At 39.5% G+C, this 20,123-nt stretch overlaps 1 protein-coding gene across 1 annotated transcript; it reads left to right on the top strand.

Annotated features, from left to right (window-relative positions):
• The first annotated feature begins 1,046 nt into the window (after positions 1 to 1,046).
• Positions 1,047 to 13,392, top strand: pa2g4b (proliferation-associated 2G4, b). The gene is made up of 13 exons (XM_051949912.1): positions 1,047 to 1,271; positions 2,945 to 3,073; positions 3,163 to 3,268; positions 3,380 to 3,449; positions 4,115 to 4,207; positions 4,291 to 4,354; positions 4,465 to 4,543; positions 4,617 to 4,695; positions 4,795 to 4,928; positions 9,669 to 9,763; positions 11,926 to 12,053; positions 12,239 to 12,292; positions 12,370 to 13,392. The coding sequence occupies exons 1-13, from the start codon at positions 1,184 to 1,186 to the stop codon at positions 12,427 to 12,429; spliced, it is 1,179 nt and encodes a 392-aa protein (XP_051805872.1). The 5' UTR covers positions 1,047 to 1,183; the 3' UTR covers positions 12,430 to 13,392.
• The last annotated feature ends 6,731 nt before the right edge of the window (positions 13,393 to 20,123 follow it).

Raw genomic sequence — 20,123 nt, 5'->3', positions numbered from 1 at the left:
ACAGTGCTAACAACTGAGCCATAGCTGGTTATTTTCCATCATTTTCCATTCTTGTTTTGTATTTTGTCCCAGCTACCAAAATATTGACCTTTTTAACGTTTTTTTGTAATTTGCTTTGGGTTTTTCGTTTGTTTTTACGTTGTGTACCACCACTGCTGATCAACACACTTCATATTCCATATTTTCTAGATCTTCTCCAAACCTAAGCTCTTGATATACAATATCCATTGTATTTCAGCTATGATCCATTTAAGATAAGATAATCCTTTATTACTCCCCACATCAGAAGAAATTTCCATTGTTACAGCAGAAAAAATCTTTCAGAGCAGCACTAACCATAAATACAGTTAAGATAATAACTGTAATAACAATCATATATACAATGTATACAAGAATGAGGAATGAAAAATGAATAAATACAGTATTACTACCCAATTTGGATCATTGAGGTGTAATTTCTTTAATATATGTGAAGAAGATTCTTCACTGGAAGGCTGTTTGTTCAAAAGAGCACTCAGAGTTGTCTCTCAAGTCAAAGCGAATGTTTTACTTGTGCAAGGAATCAACATGCACGGAACACAGTCTGGGCAAGTAACTGGCAGTTTACCTTTTGTACAGGCACATAAAAAGCCACGGTGGTATTACCAGTTTCTGAGCACCCTGTTTCATCCGGCTGCCTGCAAGACAAACTTGTTATATTTATTTTCAAAGTCAATCATGGAAGTTTACTGAGTACATTGTGTTATATGAGTTCACAGTCACACAGTTGTACAGTAATTTGAAATCATAAAAAAGCTTTTAATTATAACGTTATTATAATTTTATAACAGTATACATGTATAAACGTAATAAAGAGAAATTATATTTCAGACAATGACTCCTCCTTTGTGGCCTGAATATAAATCGTTTGCATAATTTAGAATATCTCTCAGTCATTGAGTGTAACAATCAACACAGCGGCGTTAGAGGATATCCATCTTGCCTGCAGTGAGACTCTTTGGCAGAGGGGGAAAAGACGTGAACTATCTTGGTCTCAGTGAGACTCTTCGGCAGCGGGCGGGATCTAGCGATCGTGGAGTGTCGGCCGGAGTCGGGCGGGCCGGTGCACAGAGCAGCGTGGTCCATCCTTGACTGACACCCGCCGGGGAAAAAGTTACTCTGAGTTAGCGGACACACTGCCAACATGTCTGGAGATGACGAGACGCAGGAGCAGACCATCGCCGATGATCTGGTGGTCACCAAGTACAAGATGGGCGCCGAGATTGCGAATCGTAAGTGAAATGCGGCGTTAACGAGCCGTTTTTGATTAAGAACACAAGTCTCAGGTTCCGTCTGCTGTTAGCTAGCAGAGCCAGCTAGTCAGACCAGACAGCACCTGTGCCATGTGCCGCCGCAGGAGCTCGGGCAGGTCATATCAGGAATAAGGCCTTTGTTTAAAACCAGTACAACGTGAATCTTTTACATATATAACCAGGGATTTTCTTTCTAATAGCCCGTGCGTGTTTAACGCCATGTTGCTGTCATATTAGCCCGGTAAGCTAGGTGGCTATGTAGCTGAGCTAACTGACTAGCAAGCGTTAGCTAGCTGGGACTGCTAACAGATAACAATGACAAGTAAAAAACTGAGTGACAATATGGGGCTGTTACAGACAATATAGCCGACATTTGGATGTGTAACGGCTGCAAATTCAAATACAAAAAATAGAATTTTTGTGTAACTTTTATTGAACGTTTAGTTGCTTTAAATTGTGTAATTTTAGATCACAATTGGAGTAAGCACAAGTTAATTAACACACTTACTTGTGCAGTATGTTCAACTACGTCAGACATAGATTATTTATTATCCTTTACAATAATTAAAAATAAATTCAATCTAAAGTCCCCATTATGAATCGTAAGTAGCCGTTATACATGTGTAGTTGAAGCAAAAAAATATTTGCAAGCACACATGCACATAGCATCATTACTGTGAGGCCAAAAATCTGAGATGTTTTCGTATATATGCATATATTTCATTCTCAGAAAGTATCAGAAGCATGTTTATTGCAGCCAGTACTTCAAGTGCATTAATCATTTTTAAATTCTAAATACACATATGCCATTTTAACTTCCATTCAACCATGATTTTTTCATTGGTGTCCGCCTCCACACTCACATTACATTCATCCAGTCACACTCCTTAAGCTTGTCCATAATTTATCTGCCCCTCTGGAGACTGAACAGCTGACCCTCTTGCTATATAAAGCTTAAATGCATTTAATAAAACCATCTGACTCAAAATAGCATCCAAAGTTCACTTTAAGTAAAGTAATGCGTCACTAGTGCGAGGAAGTCCGTTCAACTTCCTGATTAGAATATTCAAATGTCCAGTTATCCCTGACAAAACAAAAAAAGAAAGAAAAACAAATCACAGTTTAGAAAAGTCTTTTAGTGACTGGTTGTTATCCATTGCCATGTCCTTGCTGTGGTTTTTGTATTGTAATCGTTCTCACAGCTGATCTGCTTATCTTGATATAAGCTACCTAATTTACTGTTAGCCTTGTGCTGCTTCCAGCTGATATGCAGCTGTCAGACAGTCTGTCAAACGCTGATCTCCTTCGCAAATGTAACATCAGCTTATTCAAAATTAAATGAGCCGTTCAGTGTCACTCGCTGTCAGACTCCACAAATAACTGACTGAGGCTTGAACAGTGATAGTTAATGCTGACATCAAGGTCGTGGCAGCCTGGTAATGTAATCAGGAAAAGTACCGACTATATTCAGGCTGAAATTATTAGACAATTAGCCGTGTGTATTCTGTCAGCAGAAATACAACGGATGAACTTGAACTGTCACTTCTTGTGCATTTTTGATCCAGAAAATAAACAATAGATGCTGAAAGTAAAGGTTCAGCACTGTACAGACTGTCACTGACATGACTTCTTTTGTTTCTCTTGTTTTGCAGAGGCCCTGAAGACTGTAGTTGGAGCGGCGACGGCTGGAGTCTCTGTTCTCAGCCTCTGTGTAAAGGGAGATGCTTTCATTACGACAGAAACTGGGAAAATCTTCAAGAAGGAAAAAGATATGAAGAAAGGTAAAGATTCGGTTGTATTTCATGAGTCACTCTCAATGATTCTGACTCTACGCCCCCTCATTCACTCGCTCTCTCTCTCTGTCTTTCAGGTATCGCTTTTCCTACTTGTGTGTCGGTTAACAACTGTGTATGCCATCACTCCCCACTGAAGAGCGACCCAGATGTCTTACTGAAGGATGGAGACCTTGTCAAAATGTGAGCCGCTAAATTTACACCTGTCCATCTTGTGCAGGATGAAATGTACTTAGTTTTTTTGGTTTACTTGCAGTGCATCTTTTCTTTACCCCGTGCTGTGTTTGTGTGCAGTGATCTGGGCGTGCACGTCGATGGCTTCATCTCAAATGTGGCTCACAGCTTCGTTGTTGGAGTGACCAAGGTACGTCATCACAAGCAGCAGTAATCGCAGCATCAGAAGTTTGAGATGACGTAGTGATCAGCACGACAGTGGTGCTAAACCCAAATAGATAATTTGCAGCCACAGTGGTAAAATGCTTCAACACAAGTATGTGGGATGTAAACAAAGAAGACAGCCTACTAGAGTTGTGGCAGCAGAAGTTTTTTGATGTGTCCTCCAACTCGTACCACAACTGGAAAAAAAAGGACGAAGCGTGGAAGGATATAGCGGCGGAATTGGCCTCTATTTCTGAGCCATGACTGTGTCATATTCTCCTCCTCCTCCTTTTTTTAGGATTTCTCTCCAATCACAGAAACATCACAAGGGCGAGGGCTCTGTTCATGTTTTGCTAGTTTCCCTGTGACTGTAGGAGCTCCGTTTATACTTTGGTTGTTTATTTTTCATGGATGGACGGCGCAGGCTTTTGACGTTTTATTCTTGCACATTCATGTCAACTCACGTACATCGCAGGCTGCTATTCAGCTGCGTTTTCATCTTGAAATCTGTGCAGAACAAGCTTCACATCGCGCCCAAAGATTGCTAGATTCATGTTGTACAGTGTAGCAAGCTGTAAACTTATAAGATTGTTAAAATGGCACAGTGTGTAGAGGCCTTTAGTCTTTAACTTGTCTCCTGTGTCACTGCAGGAAAACCCGCTGACCGGTCGGAAGGCTGACGTTCTCAAAGCAGCTCACCTCTGTGCCGAGGCTGCTCTCCGTCTTGTCAAACCAGGCAACCAGGTAAAGCTCTGCCTCTGATATGAGCATCAGGATTGCTGTTTTAGACCTCATCTAATAATCAACGCCGTGTCTCTTTTTATCAGAACACACAGGTCACAGAGGCCTGGAACAAGATTGCAAAGTCATTCAAGTGCTCCCCCATTGAGGGTGGGTTTGTGTGAACATTTGGCACTTTGAAGCTCTTTGATCTCGGTGCTTTACGGTACATCTGTAAGTTGGGCGCGCTTGACTCGTCTCATTCCTTCCATATGTTACAGGCATGCTGTCCCACCAGCTCAAACAACACGTGATTGACGGAGAGAAAACGATCATCCAAAACCCAACGGACCAGCAAAAGTGAGTCTCCTCCTCCTGTTATCACCGTGCTTCTCTTTAACCAGTGGATGACCTCATCGCTCTGTATTTATAGAAAGGACCACGAGAAGGCTGAGTTTGAGGTGCATGAGGTGTACGCAGTGGATGTGCTCGTCAGCACTGGAGAGGGGAAGGTGAGGGGAAATCTGGCAGAGTGTGATTTTTTTTTTTTTATTCCCGCTCAAGATGGAAAATTCCATAACGTCAAGGGTTTCATGTGTTTTGTGATTCAGGCGAAGGATGCGGGTCAGAGGACCACCGTTTACAAACGAGACCCCAACAAGGTGTACGGCTTGAAGATGAAGGCGTCTCGGGCTTTCTTCAGCGAGATGGAGAGGCGCTTCGATACGATGCCTTTCACTCTGAGGTAGTTTGAACTTAAGGTCACATCTTTGACTCTATTCTTTTCATTTTAAGCCTAATAAGTTGATTTCTCTTCTTGACAGACATTTTTTATGAGGGTAACCAGATGAGACCAATGACAATCTCAGCCAAACTAAATTTCATGAGTTGTATTATCCTGTTGTAGCAGCGTGACGAGTTGAAAACAATGTCAGCATTTTTTTTTATTTAGTCTTTATTTAACCATTGAGATACAGTGGCCTCTTTTTGAAGGGAAGCCTGGCCAACTAATACAGATACAGTTAAAAGTTTTGGTATTAGAGGACCACTGCTACTACACCTTAAGACATCCATAGTTTGTTTATGATTTCAGCACTGTGTGATAACTGATCTGGAGCAACAGTAACATGTGGTTTCATTACTAGGCTACCTCTTACTATATTTGATTGTTACTTTAATAATTAAAAGCAATGTTCTGTCTTCTATATGCACATGTCACTACTATGAATATCATGTTGTTGTAAAGCTGAAAAATCTCCCCTTTAACAAAACTTTATAGTACAGAAAAACATTTTTACTTCAGGATTCGACTTTTACAGTAAAATAATATTCCACAGCAATTAAGCTCAGGACAGAATTCACTGCAATTTATAAAGTGACTCTGCTTGACAGCTCACCTGTCTGAAGTGCAGAAAAGGGCTGAAGACCATTAAAGACAAGATAAAAATGTATTAACTCTGGAAAAAAATACTTTAACAGATATTGCTTAGAAACAGCAAAATGACAAAACAAATGTACTGCCCAGTATAAAATCAATAAAATATATACACACGTGGACAAAATTGTTGGTACCCCTCAGTTAAAGAAGGAAAAACCCACAATTCTCACTGAAATCACTTGAAACTCACAAAAGTAACAATAAATAAAAATTTATTGAAAATTAAATAATCAAAATCAGCCATCACTTTTGAATTGTTGATTAACATAATTATTTAAAAAAACAAACTAATGAAATAGGGCTGGACAAAAATGATGGTACCCATAACTTAATATTTTGTTGCACAACCTTTTGAGGCAATCACTGCAATTAAACGATTTCTGTATTTGTCAATGAGTGTTCTGCAGCTGTCAACAGGTATTTTGGCCCACTCCTCATGAGCAAACAGCTCCAGCTGTCTCAGGTTTGATGGATGTCTTCTCCAAATGGCATGTTTCAGCTCCTTCCACATATGTTCAATGGGATTCAGATCTGGGCTCATAGAAGGCCACTTTAGAATAGTCCAACGCTTTTCTCTCAGCCATTCTTGGGTGTTTTTGGCTGTGTGTTTTGGATCGTTGTCCTGTTGGAAGACCCATGACCTGCGACTGAGACCAAGCTTTCTGACACTTGGCAGCACATTTCTCTCCAGAATGCCTTGATAGTCTTCAGATTTCATCGTACCTTGCACACTTTCAAGACATCCTGTGCCAGATGCAGCAAAGCAGCCCCAAAACATTACTGAGCCTCCTCCATGTTTCACCGTAGGGACAGTGTTCTTTTCTTCGTATGCTTGGTTTTTGAGTCTATGAACATAAGAGTTGATGTGCCTTACCAAAAAGCTCCAGTTTGGTCTCATCTGTCCAAAGGACATTCTCCCAGAAGCTTTGTGGCTTGTCAACATGCATTTTTTGCAAATTCCAGTCTGGCTTTTTTATGAGTTTTTTTCAGCAGTGGTGTCCTCCTTGGTCGTCTCCCATGAAGTCCACTTTGGCTCAAACAACGACGAATGGTGCGATCTGACACTGATGTACCTTGGCCTTGGAGTTCACCTTTAATTTCTTTGGAGGTTGCTCTGGGCTCTTTGGATACAATTCCAACGATCCGTCTCTTCAATTTGTCATCAATTTTCCTCTTGCGGCCACGTCCAGGGAGGTTGGCTACTGTCCCGTGGGTCTTGAACTTCTGAATAATATGAGCCACTGTTGTCACAGGAACTTCAAGCTGTTTAGAGATGGTCTTATAGCCTTTACCTTTAAGATGTTTGTCTATAATTTTTTTTCGGATGTCCTGGGACAATTCTCTCCTTCGCTTTCTGTTGTCCATGTTCAGTGTGGTACACACCTTTTCACCAAACAGCAGGGTGACTACTTGTCTCCCTTTAAATAGGCAGACTGACTGATTATGAGTTTGGAAACACCTGTGATGTCAATTAAATGACACACCTGAGTTAATCATGTCACTCTGGTCAAATACACACGTGGACAAAATTGTTGGTACCCCTCAGTTAAAGAAGGAAAAACCCACAATTCTCACTGAAATCGCTTGAAACTCACAAAAGTAACAATAAATAAAAATTTATTGAAAATTAAATAATCAAAATCAGCCATCACTTTTGAATTGTTGATTAACATAATTATTTAAAAAAACAAACTAATGAAATAGGGCTGGACAAAAATGATGGTACCCATAACTTAATATTTTGTTGCACAACCTTTTGAGGCAATCACTGCAATTAAACGATTTCTGTATTTGTCAATGAGCGTTCTGCAGCTGTCAACAGGTATTTTGGCCCACTCCTCATGAGCAAACAGCTCCAGTTGTCTCAGGTTTGATGGGTGTCTTCTCCAAATGGCATGTTTCAGCTCCTTCCACATATGTTCAATGGGATTCAGATCTGGGCTCATAGAAGGCCACTTTAGAATAGTCCAACGCTTTTCTCTCAGCCATTCTTGGGTGTTTTTGGCTGTGTGTTTTGGATCGTTGTCCTGTTGGAAGACCCATGACCTGCGACTGAGACCAAGCTTTCTGACACTAGGCAGCACATTTCTCTCCAGAATGCCTCGATAGTCTTCAGATTTCATCGTACCTTGCACACTTTCAAGACACCCTGTGCCAGATGCAGCAAAGCAGCCCCAAAACATTACTGAGCCTCCTCCATGTTTCACCGTAGGGACAGTGTTCTTTTCTTCGTATGCTTGGTTTTTGAGTCTATGAACATAGAGTTGATGTGCCTTACCAAAAAGCTCCAGTTTGGTCTCATCTGTCCAAAGGACATTCTCCCAGAAGCTTTGTGGCTTGTCAACATGCATTTTTGCAAATTCCAGTCTGGCTTTTTTATGAGTTTTTTTTCAGCAGTGGTGTCCTCCTTGGTCGTCTCCCATGAAGTCCACTTTGGCTCAAACAACGACGAATGGTGCGATCTGACACTGATGTACCTTGGCCTTGGAGTTCACCTTTAATTTCTTTGGAGGTTGCTCTGGGCTCTTTGGATACAATTCGAACGATCCGTCTCTTCAATTTGTCATCAATTTTCCTCTTGCGGCCACGTCCAGGGAGGTTGGCTACTGTCCCGTGGGTCTTGAACTTCTGAATAATATGAGCCACTGTTGTCACAGGAACTTCAAGCTGTTTAGAGATGGTCTTATAGCCTTTACCTTTAAGATGTTTGTCTATAATTTTTTTTCGGATGTCCTGGGACAATTCTCTCCTTCGCTTTCTGTTGTCCATGTTCAGTGTGGTACACACCTTTTCACCAAACAGCAGGGTGACTACTTGTCTCCCTTTAAATAGGCAGACTGACTGATTATGAGTTTGGAAACACCTGTGATGTCAATTAAATGACACACCTGAGTTAATCATGTCACTCTGGTCAAATAGTTTTCAATCTTTTATAGAGGTACCATCATTTTTGTCCAGGCCTGTTTCATTAGTTTGTTTTTTTAAATAATTATGTTAATCAACAATTCAAAAGTAATGGCTGTTTTTGATTATTTAATTTTCAATAAATTTTTATTTATTGTTACTTTTGTGAGTTTCAAGCGATTTCAGTGAGAATTGTGGGTTTTTCCTTCTTTAACTGAGGGGTACCAACAATTTTGTCCACGTGTGTAGGGTATATTTATGATTAGATCATATCAATCAAGCCTCCGTTTCAGGGGTAATTCATAATTCTAAGTTATAAATATGATAAGATGAACTTTATTGATCCCACAGTGGGGAACGCTCATCGTTACAGCAGAGCCAAGAAGGAAGAGGCCAGGTCATCACTGCAAATGTTCTCAACTGATCTTACCTGGTGAAATAAAGAATAATAAAAAAAAAAACTGTAGAAGAATAAATTAGAAACACACGATGCAAAATCACTGAGAACATTATCTACAGAAAATGAATTTATTTTTATTATTTTTTAAATTTACAGGAGGATGAGGTAACAGTTACTGCACATGAGTTGTATGTGTATGTGAAGGGAAAAAAGTGCAGCAGTGACAGAGGTAGAGCAGTGAATAATGTGGCATTGTAAAGTCTGACAGATGTTGGAATAAAAGGCCTGCAGAAACGCAGTCTGTCACTGAAGGCGCTGCTTAATGACACGCTGGGTTGTGTTGTGTGTAATCTCTCGCTTTGCTGCTCCTCATATGGATCCTTATGCTGCAGGTGTTTTAAAAAATCAGAGGAACGACTCCTACAAACACCACGGACCAACACAATTCAGATCCTGTTAACGCTTTGAGATCAACTGAAACCACCTATAGCCGTCTTTAGTGCTCTCTGCGATGCTTATGGACAGGCTGCACAACCGACCCTCTGCTGCTGCACATAGCTCGTACATAATCTAACGCTGCTTTCACTTACACTTACTGAAACTTGGACATGAGTGAATTTCACCTTTCAGATCCAGGGTGGATAATGAGATGTCAGGGATGGTTGTGCTCCTCTCAGAGGTGCCGCTGCATCACTCAAGTTTCATCCTCCTAATTTTCTTTTCTTCTTTGCTCGTGTCTCCAGAGCGTTTGAGGATGAAGGCAGGGCCAGGCTGGCTGTGATGGAGTGTGCCAAACATGAGCTGCTGCAGCCATTCACTGTGCTGCATGAGAAAGAGGGTGAGTACAACAATGAGGGGTGTAATGAAGGGCTCTAGCGACCATAAAGATTGCTGAAGCGTTGTTTATGTGACCAAAATGTCCTCAGAGTTTCTGGAAGACTTCTACTTGAATCCGTAGAAAAATGACACAGCAAAAAAAAAAGGAACTTTCCCCCAGCGTCCACTTAACTGCAAGGTCGCTCTGGGCCTGCCAGGGTGTGTGCTGCGCTCCGGTGAACTGTGCACGGGACTCGGTTGGCTTCATTTCATTTAGGTTTCATGCAGACAGGAACTAAACCGAACTCTTGGGGTGGTGGTAGCCGTTCGTTACACATCGAGGTGTCAGCAGCATGTCATTTTCCTCTCATTCACTCACTCTGGTGCCTCACATTATGTAAGACCCATTAATCCTGAGCTCATACAAATCAAAAATGACAGCCTGTAACCATGGCAACAACATGGTACAGAGGCGGTAAAAAAGAAATGTTCATTTTAGTTTAGACAGAAACGTATGTCAGCTCCTAAGACTTAAATTCATTTTGTCTAGAAAATGTCAAAAAAAGCCAAAAATACCTGCTAGAATTTCTCATCCAAAGGTCTTCAGTTCACATTTAAGACGTTTAGGAAGGGTTGGGGTTTTTCATGCTCAAACTTGGCATTTCATTTTAGGTCAGTTTAGCAATAGTAGCTGTGGTTCATCTCACATTTATGTTCTCCTGTTAAGGAATTTTAGTTGTGATATCTAACAAGAAAACTACTTAAATTCTTCTCTAACTAAAATATAACAGATTATTAGATTTTTTTTATACATGTAGCAGGATCAAAACCTGCTATTTTACCATTTTCTGCTGTTTTGATATGAGAATACACACGGGTTTATGCTCTCTTTCTCTATTCTTATGATGTATTAACAAGAATTTGACCTGATCTGATTCACTGCTGGAAATCTAACCCGACTTATTTTATTGTGTCAGTTGGTGTTTTGAATAATATTTACCTCCGCCAAGGAGGTTATGTGACACCTGGCGTTTGTGTGTCTGTCTGTTAGCAAGATAACTCAACAACGCCTGGGCAGATTCACATGAAATTTTGAGGGGATGTAGACTATGGTAAGAGGAAGATCTGGTTTAATTTTGGTGGCAATCCGGAAAGGATCCTGGATTCTGGATTACTTTGAATTTTTTAGTATGTTTTAGTATGTGATCCAAAATAGGACAAAAACATCATAGGTTAGTATGTCGTCCAACAAATTGGAGCAAGGTGTCCAGATAGCTCAACTGGTTAAGAAGGTGATTTGTAAACTGAACTGTGTCAGAGACGCAGGTTTGATTCCAGCTCATGATCCTTTACTGCATGGGTTTCCTGTTTTCCTCTCTATCCTTGGCAGAGGTCTGCACTCTGAGTGCTTTTCTAGTTAATCATGCAAACAACCACAGTTACGGTACATAGACTCCTATGTTAGATACGTCTTGAAAAGATATTCATCCACTTACTTCACCCACTTTATGTAATACGGAGTTTTAGATGATGTTCAGTAATTAATTGACCTTCTTTGTCCACTAGATGTCTCTGTTGACAAAAGTTTTGATAGTCTAGCTGATGGGAAAACAAGACTGGTAATCATGACAAGAATTTCAACTTTTCATCTAGTGTCTTCTTCAGGTTATCATTTTCATGTTCGAATCTATAGTTTCTTTTTTTTTTTTTTTTGCTGAATAGTTGCAGAACTTACTAATTGTTACCCTTCACCTCAGGTCGACCAACATTAAAATAGCAGAGAAGAGAGCTGCAGCAGTGGACTGCCAATGTATCGTTTGCTTTCAGTCTGTTTGCTGGCTTTGTTTTGTCTGTAAATAAAAAGAAGTGAAAGATGTCTCTGAATTACTCAAATACTAGACGGTACCCAAAGCCACCCCAAGGTTAATAATTACCTCCATTATGTCCGTAGCAGAGCACAGCTGCTTGCTTCTCTTTGTGGGCTCATTTTTCACTCCAATATAAAGTCCTGCACCTTTATGGAAGCAGCACAGCCATGGCTAGAAGTGGAGAGAACTCAGAAATGTCTGTTAATATAGAATATCTAACTTATTATGCTATGAATCATAAAAAAGGTTGAATTTTGAACATTTTGTCCTGCAAACCGAAACCTATAATGCGACTCTCACACCTCCCTTTGTTCAGGTGAGTTTGTTGCCCAGTTCAAGTTCACCGTGCTGCTCATGGCCAACGGACCTCTGCGAATCACAAACAGCCTCTTTGAGCCAGAACTCTACAAGTCTGAGCATGAGGTGGAGGATCCCGAGCTGAAGGTAAAAAGTGTTTGATGGATGGGATGTCACATCCTCCTACTAAAGGAGAAAGGATTAAAATAATGGGACTGCTGCAGCATGCTGTTAGCTGACGTGGCATTTTCACAGCCATTATGTGTTGATGTATTGTGTGCTGTACTGTAAGAGGTCATTTTTGTCGGGTTTTTTTTCCCCCTTCTGCAAAGGCTTTGCTCCAAAGCTCAGCCAGCCGTAAGACTCAGAAGAAGAAGAAAAAGAAGGTGAGCTACAGGACAGTGTGTTGCAGAATATATTTTCCAAATATTCTGCTCTAAAATCCGTCTTTTCTTTTCTAAAGGCTTCAAAGACTGTTGAGAATGCAACTGGACAGGCGATGGAGACCGAAGCTACAGAATAGATTCTCTCTCTCCAATAAATTGTGGCCGACATCTGATGACCCAAAGAACAGACGTCACGATTCCTTCTGTCCCAGCTGTCTGAGGCACTTGTGGGCATAGCCGCTGTGAATACCTCTGAATCTAACTGATGTCAGTCTGGGATGATGCTGCTCCTAAATTCTACCACTCCACCTAAAAAAACAAACAAACAAACATACGTCCCTAGTAAATTTTCCTGTCCTTGAGACGGCTTTATTCTCTTAACAGCGGACGCGATTCTGCTACAGAGGAGAATATTTTCTACAAGGGCATACACTCACTGGAACATTTCACCATTTGACTGACCTTGAGCCTTCCATTCATTCCCCACATTAACTGTAGTGAAAGATGTGGAAAAATAAAACTGAGTTTTGACAGAGCGGCCAAGGATGACGAAGGCACAGAATTGTGTCAGTGTACCTGTGTGGCATTTAGATAACTTCCTTACGATCATGCACCTGAAGCCACACCTTTGAAATGAGTTTAAACTTGTCGTGGGCATAAATGGAAACACCTCGTCTCGAACCCTGATGTCGTAAAACATTCACGCAATTTATAGGCATGACATCATTAGTCGTCATTACTGTTCAATTCAGCTCAATTACGGCATTTATACTGCTCTTGCTTAGGTCTGTGCACTAGTTCATTGTGTATGCTTCTAGGCGTCTGCTGTAGGTTATTCGGCTAACAATTTCTTAAACTGACATTTTACGGCCTACTGCTTCGGTAACGTAACGAGTGAGCAATTAATTTCTTTCTCTCAGTCGTGGATGGTCTTAACTCCTGCCAAGGGTTCAGCATTGAGTCTTCTGGTGCCACCACTGAGTCTGACAGTCTGTGTTTACATAAGAATTCCATACCTGTTAAATATATGGATGCTTTTGTAAAACAAATCCCAGTTTCAGAGACTATTTTTGGAAACATTAAAAAACCACCTGACATCATTTGTGTGCTTCTGTCTTTGGTGTATTCAGTCTCTTGTTCTGGTGTGTGAAAGTGTGTGTTACATAATTATTCATTGCATCTCATTTATGAAGAGCCAGATCAAAGAAAGTGCATAACGTATCACAGCTATAGCCTGAATACTAGAAATGCAGAGGTTGTCTCTCCATAATACACCCCTAGCTCCCTATGAAGTCAAGAGATCTTTTTTCATATTTTATTTCTTGACATAACTGTTCATTTACCTGATGTAAATTTCATTTGCACATACTAAGGTCTAAATGAAACTTAACACATTGCTAAGAATATCATTTTCAAGGAGATATGCTGATACAGGAAAAAAATGCATGGCTTGTTGCTAAAATCCTAGAGTACATTTTTCAAGTTCAGTAGTATTTAAATGTGTCAGTGTTTAAACCAGCTTTTATGATAACCTATACGCTAAACAAAATGAAACACACGAAGAAAATACATCAAAAAACGTTTATTAGAGGACCAGCGCATATATGTAGTATGCAAAGACTTATTTAACTATTTTACTGGAACAATAACTGCAAAAACTTCTTCACAGATGGACTAACGACACGAGGAATAAACTCATTACACACGCTGTTTTCTGTTTTTTTTTTTATTATTATTATTTAGAACATTATACACAAACAAACAAGGCACATACACACGTGGACAAAATTGTTGGTACCCCTCAGTTAAAGAAGGAAAAACTCACAATTCTCACTGAAATCACTTGAAACTCACAAAAGTAACAATAAATAAAAATTTATTGAATATTAAATAATCAAAAACAGCCATCACTTTTGAATTGTTGATTAACATAATTATTTAAAAAAACAAACTAATGAAATAGGGCTGGACAAAAATGATGGTACCTTTATAAAAGATTGAAAACTATTTGACCAGAGTGACATGATTAACTCAGGTGTGTCATTTAATTGACATCACAGGTGTTTCCAAACTCATAATCAGTCAGTCTGCCTATTTAAAGGGAGACAAGTAGTCACCCTGCTGTTTGGTGAAAAGGTGTGTACCACACTGAACATGGACAACAGAAAGCGAAGGAGAGAATTGTCCCAGGACATCCGAAAAAAAATTATAGACAAACATCTTAAAGGTAAAGGCTATAAGACCATCTCTAAACAGCTTGAAGTTCCTGTGACAACAGTGGCTCATATTATTCAGAAGTTCAAGACCCACGGGACAGTAGCCAACCTCCCTGGACGTGGCCGCAAGAGGAAAATTGATGACAAATTGAAGAGACGGATCGTTGGAATTGTATCCAAAGAGCCCAGAGCAACCTCCAAAGAAATTAAAGGTGAACTCCAAGGCCAAGGTACATCAGTGTCAGATCGCACCATTTGTCGTTGTTTGAGCCAAAGTGGACTTCATGGGAGACGACCAAGGAGGACACCACTGCTGAAAAAAACTCATAAAAAAGCCAGACTGGAATTTGCAAAAATGCATGTTGACAAGCCACAAAGCTTCTGGGAGAATGTCCTTTGGACAGATGAGACCAAACTGGAGCTTTTTGGTAAGGCACATCAACTCTATGTTCATAGACTCAAAAACCAAGCATACGAAGAAAAGAACACTGTCCCTACGGTGAAACATGGAGGAGGCTCAGTAATGTTTTGGGGCTGCTTTGCTGCATCTGGCACAGGGTGTCTTGAAAGTGTGCAAGGTACGATGAAATCTGAAGACTATCAAGGCATTCTGGAGAGAAATGTGCTGCCTAGTGTCAGAAAGCTTGGTCTCAGTCGCAGGTCATGGGTCTTCCAACTGGACAACGATCCAAAACACACAGCCAAAAACACCCAAGAATGGCTGAGAGAAAAGCGTTGGACTATTCTAAAGTGGCCTTCTATGAGCCCAGATCTGAATCCCATTGAACATATGTGGAAGGAGCTGAAACATGCCATTTGGAGAAGACACCCATCAAACCTGAGACAACTGGAGCTGTTTGCTCATGAGGAGTGGGCCAAAATACCTGTTGACAGCTGCAGAACGCTCATTGACAAATACAGAAATGGTTTAATTGCAGTGATTGCCTCAAAAGGTTGTGCAACAAAATATTAAGTTATGGGTACCATCATTTTTGTCCAGCCCTATTTCATTAGTTTGTTTTTTAAAATAATTGTTAATCAACAATTCAAAAGTGATGGCTGATTTTGATTATTTAATTTTCAATAAATTTTTATTTATTGTTACTTTTGTGAGTTTCAAGTGATTTCAGTGAGAATTGTGGGTTTTTCCTTCTTTAACTGAGGGGTACCAACAATTTTGTCCACGTGTGTATGATCATCAGTAACAAACTTCCATCACAGATTGAGCAGAGTTATTCCAAATAGAAAAGCAAAGGAGGGAGAGAGAAGGAAGAAGAAAAGAGACAGAGATAGATAAAAAAAAAAAAAAAAATTGTGAAGGGACTTTTAAATTAAATCAAATTTATCTAATAAAGAAAACAAGTGAAGGGCTTTCCTATTTTCAATTAATTTTAAAGATTTACAAAAAAGTAAGAACTCATTCTTCCAGTGAGTAAAACAGGGTCTAGATTTAAAGTACCTGCATTTGTGAATAAAGAATTTCCCTAAAAGCAATAAAACATTCAGCATAAATTCTAGATTCTTGTCATCTTTAAACACACCAAACATAATAGAATCTTCTGTCAGGGGGGAAATAATGTTTTTTGAGAATAACCAGCTGCTTAAGTCACACCAAAAGGGATGCACCACATTGCAGTGAAAAAAAACATGGTTCAAATTTTCAACATCCACATCACAAAACACACACACAGTTATTACGCTGTTTTCTGTGTCTCATGCTTTACTGCCGTCCAACAAAAATGACGTAACAAGTGAGCTATATAACCGACGTCGCTGCAATATGACGTCCTTCGGGGAGACGATTCCGTAGCGGTCGGTGAGTATGAGTTGCTGGTGTCAGAATCCAAGTGAATCTTCTGATTTTTAAAAAGAATCGAAGTAATCCATATCATTTTCTTTTATTTCTAGCCTTTCCACCTCGACATGAGAGCCAAGGTTTGTGTTTTACGTTGTCGCTGTCCCAAAAAATTCAGTTTCTATTGGTGCTAGCATTTACTAGCGAGCTAGCCAGCAAGCTTGGACATTGTAACAAGCTAACTCAGCATGTTTATTAGAAGTTAGCTGTACAAATTGTGTTTTTCTAAACCAATTGTAACCTGTTTGCATTTAATTTGTGTATGTTTGAGTGAGTTTCCAGTTGAGTGTAATTAAATGTTAATTATTTTCATGTTGTTTTTCTTTCACAGTGGAGAAAGAAGCGCATGCGCAGGTGAGTGTTTATTTGTTGCACGTTTTTACGGTCATACAGCAATATAATGGCTACATTACTGCAATTTTTTAAAGACTGTCTAACTTGCCTTAATGTTGGTCACTGTGCAGGCTGAAGCGCAAAAGGAGAAAGATGAGGCAAAGGTCCAAGTAAACTGTCCCCTCCGCCATGGCTGTGACATCACATGTTGCCAGGAACCAGACTGGTGGACCACAGCGGGAGACTCAGGACGTCCATTTGTCTGGTCTGAGGCCAGTTGCATCCACCACACCTAACCAGAAGCATTGAAGCATCAACTGACAGAAGACTGATGTTGGAGAAGTGATTCAACATCCATCTGATGTCAGGCTTTTCTTCTGGCATGTTCTGGACTCTTTTGCTATTAATTCCTCAACTTTTGTCATTTGTTTGTGTTTATACTGTGATTAAAGGTTTTGGTTTATAAAAGGAATTTACAGATTTCATGTGTATTTGTTCAGGTAACCTGCAAGGGCACTTAATAACTAAACCTGGAAACAACACTGCCTGAAGAGAGAAACTGGTAGTAGAAGATGTAAGCTCCACTAGAAGTAGGTCTAATGTAAAAATTCTTAAAGAAACTGTACTGAAATGTGTGAAAGGGCTTCTCGCTATGCAGAGCAGCTGTGATGTCATGGTAATATCACTTATGCAGTATTTTATACCACATTTAAGTTTTTGACCTGGGGAAAAACTGGTGTAATATTAGACATTTGTGCATTGTATCTTATTTTTTTACGCCTAAATGGAATGATCTGCAAGCTGAAGGTAAAATGACGTGCAAAAAAGGGTCAAATTCTCGTGCAGTGGTCACGTAAATGGGAAACTTGAGTTATTCTTTGCAAAATTTTCATTCATGTCACTAAATGTATGCTGAGCCTTTAAAGGTATTAGGAAGGTGAGCATCAGCTTAATGTGCTGCCTTAATTGTTCGATAGCGAAGAAGCAACAGGATGGATCGATCCACCATGGATGAAATATAAAATTGCATTTCTTCTAATAATGGCGCTTATTTAAATCCCTTATACTTTGTCTCTAATGCCCGCGAGAAAAACCAATGGGAGAATCGCTTTAAAATTCAAAATGTGTAGAGAGTGCACCATATCTTTTTGACATGTTTAAGAACCCAAACATCTCTGATCAACCTCTTTAATCTGAGCACCTCATAGGCGTGTGGGTATATTTCTGAAAAGATAAAACTCACTTCAGATTCTGTCCACACCTTATGACTCAAGTGGGTGTTTGAATGTTTTAACCTTTGGACAGAACTCACTCCAGACAAACATAAATATACACGATCTTGTTTTTACCCTTGAAGGTGATCTGGTAATTCATCCCATCCTTCAGTGAAGGTGAATTCTAATCAGGCTGTGGCTGGAAAACACAGAGGATGAGGTCCCTCTTGTTCTTTTTTACAGCTTAATTTTCCTTTTCATTTGCTTCCTGAGCTGCGGCCGTAAACAGAATTCTGCTGTCAGCATCAGCTGATATTTAATGCATTGTTTCCCCTGAACCACAGGAAATACTTCTGTATTGAAAGTACATTAAGACTCACAGGGGACAATAAAACATGATGTAAAGTACCTAACAGTATATTATCTGAAGAGGACATGAACTACTGCCAAAGATGACTTTGAGTTTTCATTTTAAGATGCCCTTATGGAACATAATCAAGTTTGGAAGACACCCAATTAGTTACTGTAAGGAAAAATCTTCTCCAGACTACCCCTGTCTTCATCTGTTAGAGAGTAAATGTAATGTCTTACAGTGTGAGATGACCTATCTATGCTCAGTAACACCATCTACTTGTAACTACCTGATTATGTTCCTTTGCTTATTGACATGTGCGGGTGGTGTTGGTAGAGTTTCAACCATAGTCAAACACAACTTTAAAGGGCAACAACATAAAATACTGCTGAGACTTCTAAACAGTGAATACAAAATGCAGTTTTAGGATACTGGGTAATGTCAGAGGATAAAACCTTCAGGACAGAAATATCTGTAGCTCTCATAGACGTCAGTAAAAGTGGGGAAAATAATCTAATTGAAGGAGCCAGTAAACATTACAACGACTTTATATTAAAGTTAAACTTGCAACAATTAACTGAACTATAGAAATTAAAGGGGGACTGGAGGCCTCTACTTAATTCACAGCTTTTTATTGTGCAAATAGAAGTAAAATGAATGAGTCTGGTTCTTGGATTGTGGGTCACATACAGTAAAATGATGCTTCTGAAGGTATTTTCTTGGGATGTGTGATTATAACAGGCATTTAACACGATATTCTGACGTTTCTTTAGACAAGACACGTAATCAACAAGCCAATAATCTGCAGATGAATCAATAAGGAAAATATCCGTTAGTCTAAAAGGTAATAATATTGGCACAATCATTCTAAATCTTATTCTTGCTTTACGGAGGACAGGTCGAATAAATTTACTCCAAACATCTTCTGCCGAATTTGCAGTTGTGGCTAGTAAAAATGGGCAGAAGATGGTGTATTTACAATTCAAAATAAAGTCCACACAGTTCTCTCATTAAAGTTTCCCATATCTGTCTTTGTTAATCTGCAAAGTCTTATTTAAAATGCTGAACGTAATGAAGGAAATTCATATTATGCATAAAAGTAACGCAAACAAGAGCAGCGCAATCATTCATTTACACTTTTATACACTCATAGCACTGAATTAGGATACAGGAGCCAAATAACTTGTTGTGATTAATTATAAGTTCAATCAACTGTTTTTCTAGCTGTCTTAAGATACATTTGCACTATTGACCACAAACCCATGACTATAACACTGACATGAGACCCAGTTTTAACTTTGACCTTAGTTGCATTTCAGCGTCATTTGAACATCACACATAAAACTCATGATCTGGTGACACCAACTTCTGCTTCTGCTGCAGAAGAAAAAAAGCTGCATTTTCATTGTTCAAATTCCATTACTGATCACTTAATGACAGAGCTCTTTGTGTGGGCTTGGAGGCATTTTGGTGATTTGTGCCAATTTTAGTCACAACTGAGGGTACAAATGTCACGATTTTGCCACAGACGGTGCAGAAGATAATAATTAGTGAACATTGGAGCCCGTGAGAAATTAAATAACATAGTTTATGGATGACAAAATGTGCTATTGGTTGGTCTGTTGTGGTGTGATTGATTACCTTTAAACGGAGACACCACATGGATAAATTCTATCTCATAAGTTGACACATTTAGGAGCAAATAAACTCCTTGAAGATTGTTTCATTTGGTTGGAATTTGTTAGTTTTAAATTTTTTATTATGTTGTGCTATGATTGCAGTGGTTTGTAGAAATCATGAGCAAACCAGAAAGGAGATGCTATTTAACCCTTGTGTCGATTGACCCGTTTTAAAGTTTGAA

This window comes from Acanthochromis polyacanthus, chromosome 6 (assembly GCF_021347895.1).
Source record: "Acanthochromis polyacanthus isolate Apoly-LR-REF ecotype Palm Island chromosome 6, KAUST_Apoly_ChrSc, whole genome shotgun sequence".
In the NCBI taxonomy this organism is placed as follows: Eukaryota; Metazoa; Chordata; class Actinopteri; family Pomacentridae; genus Acanthochromis; species Acanthochromis polyacanthus.
Note: the sequence above shows the minus strand (reverse complement) of the source record. Positions and strands in the feature narration are given on the sequence as shown.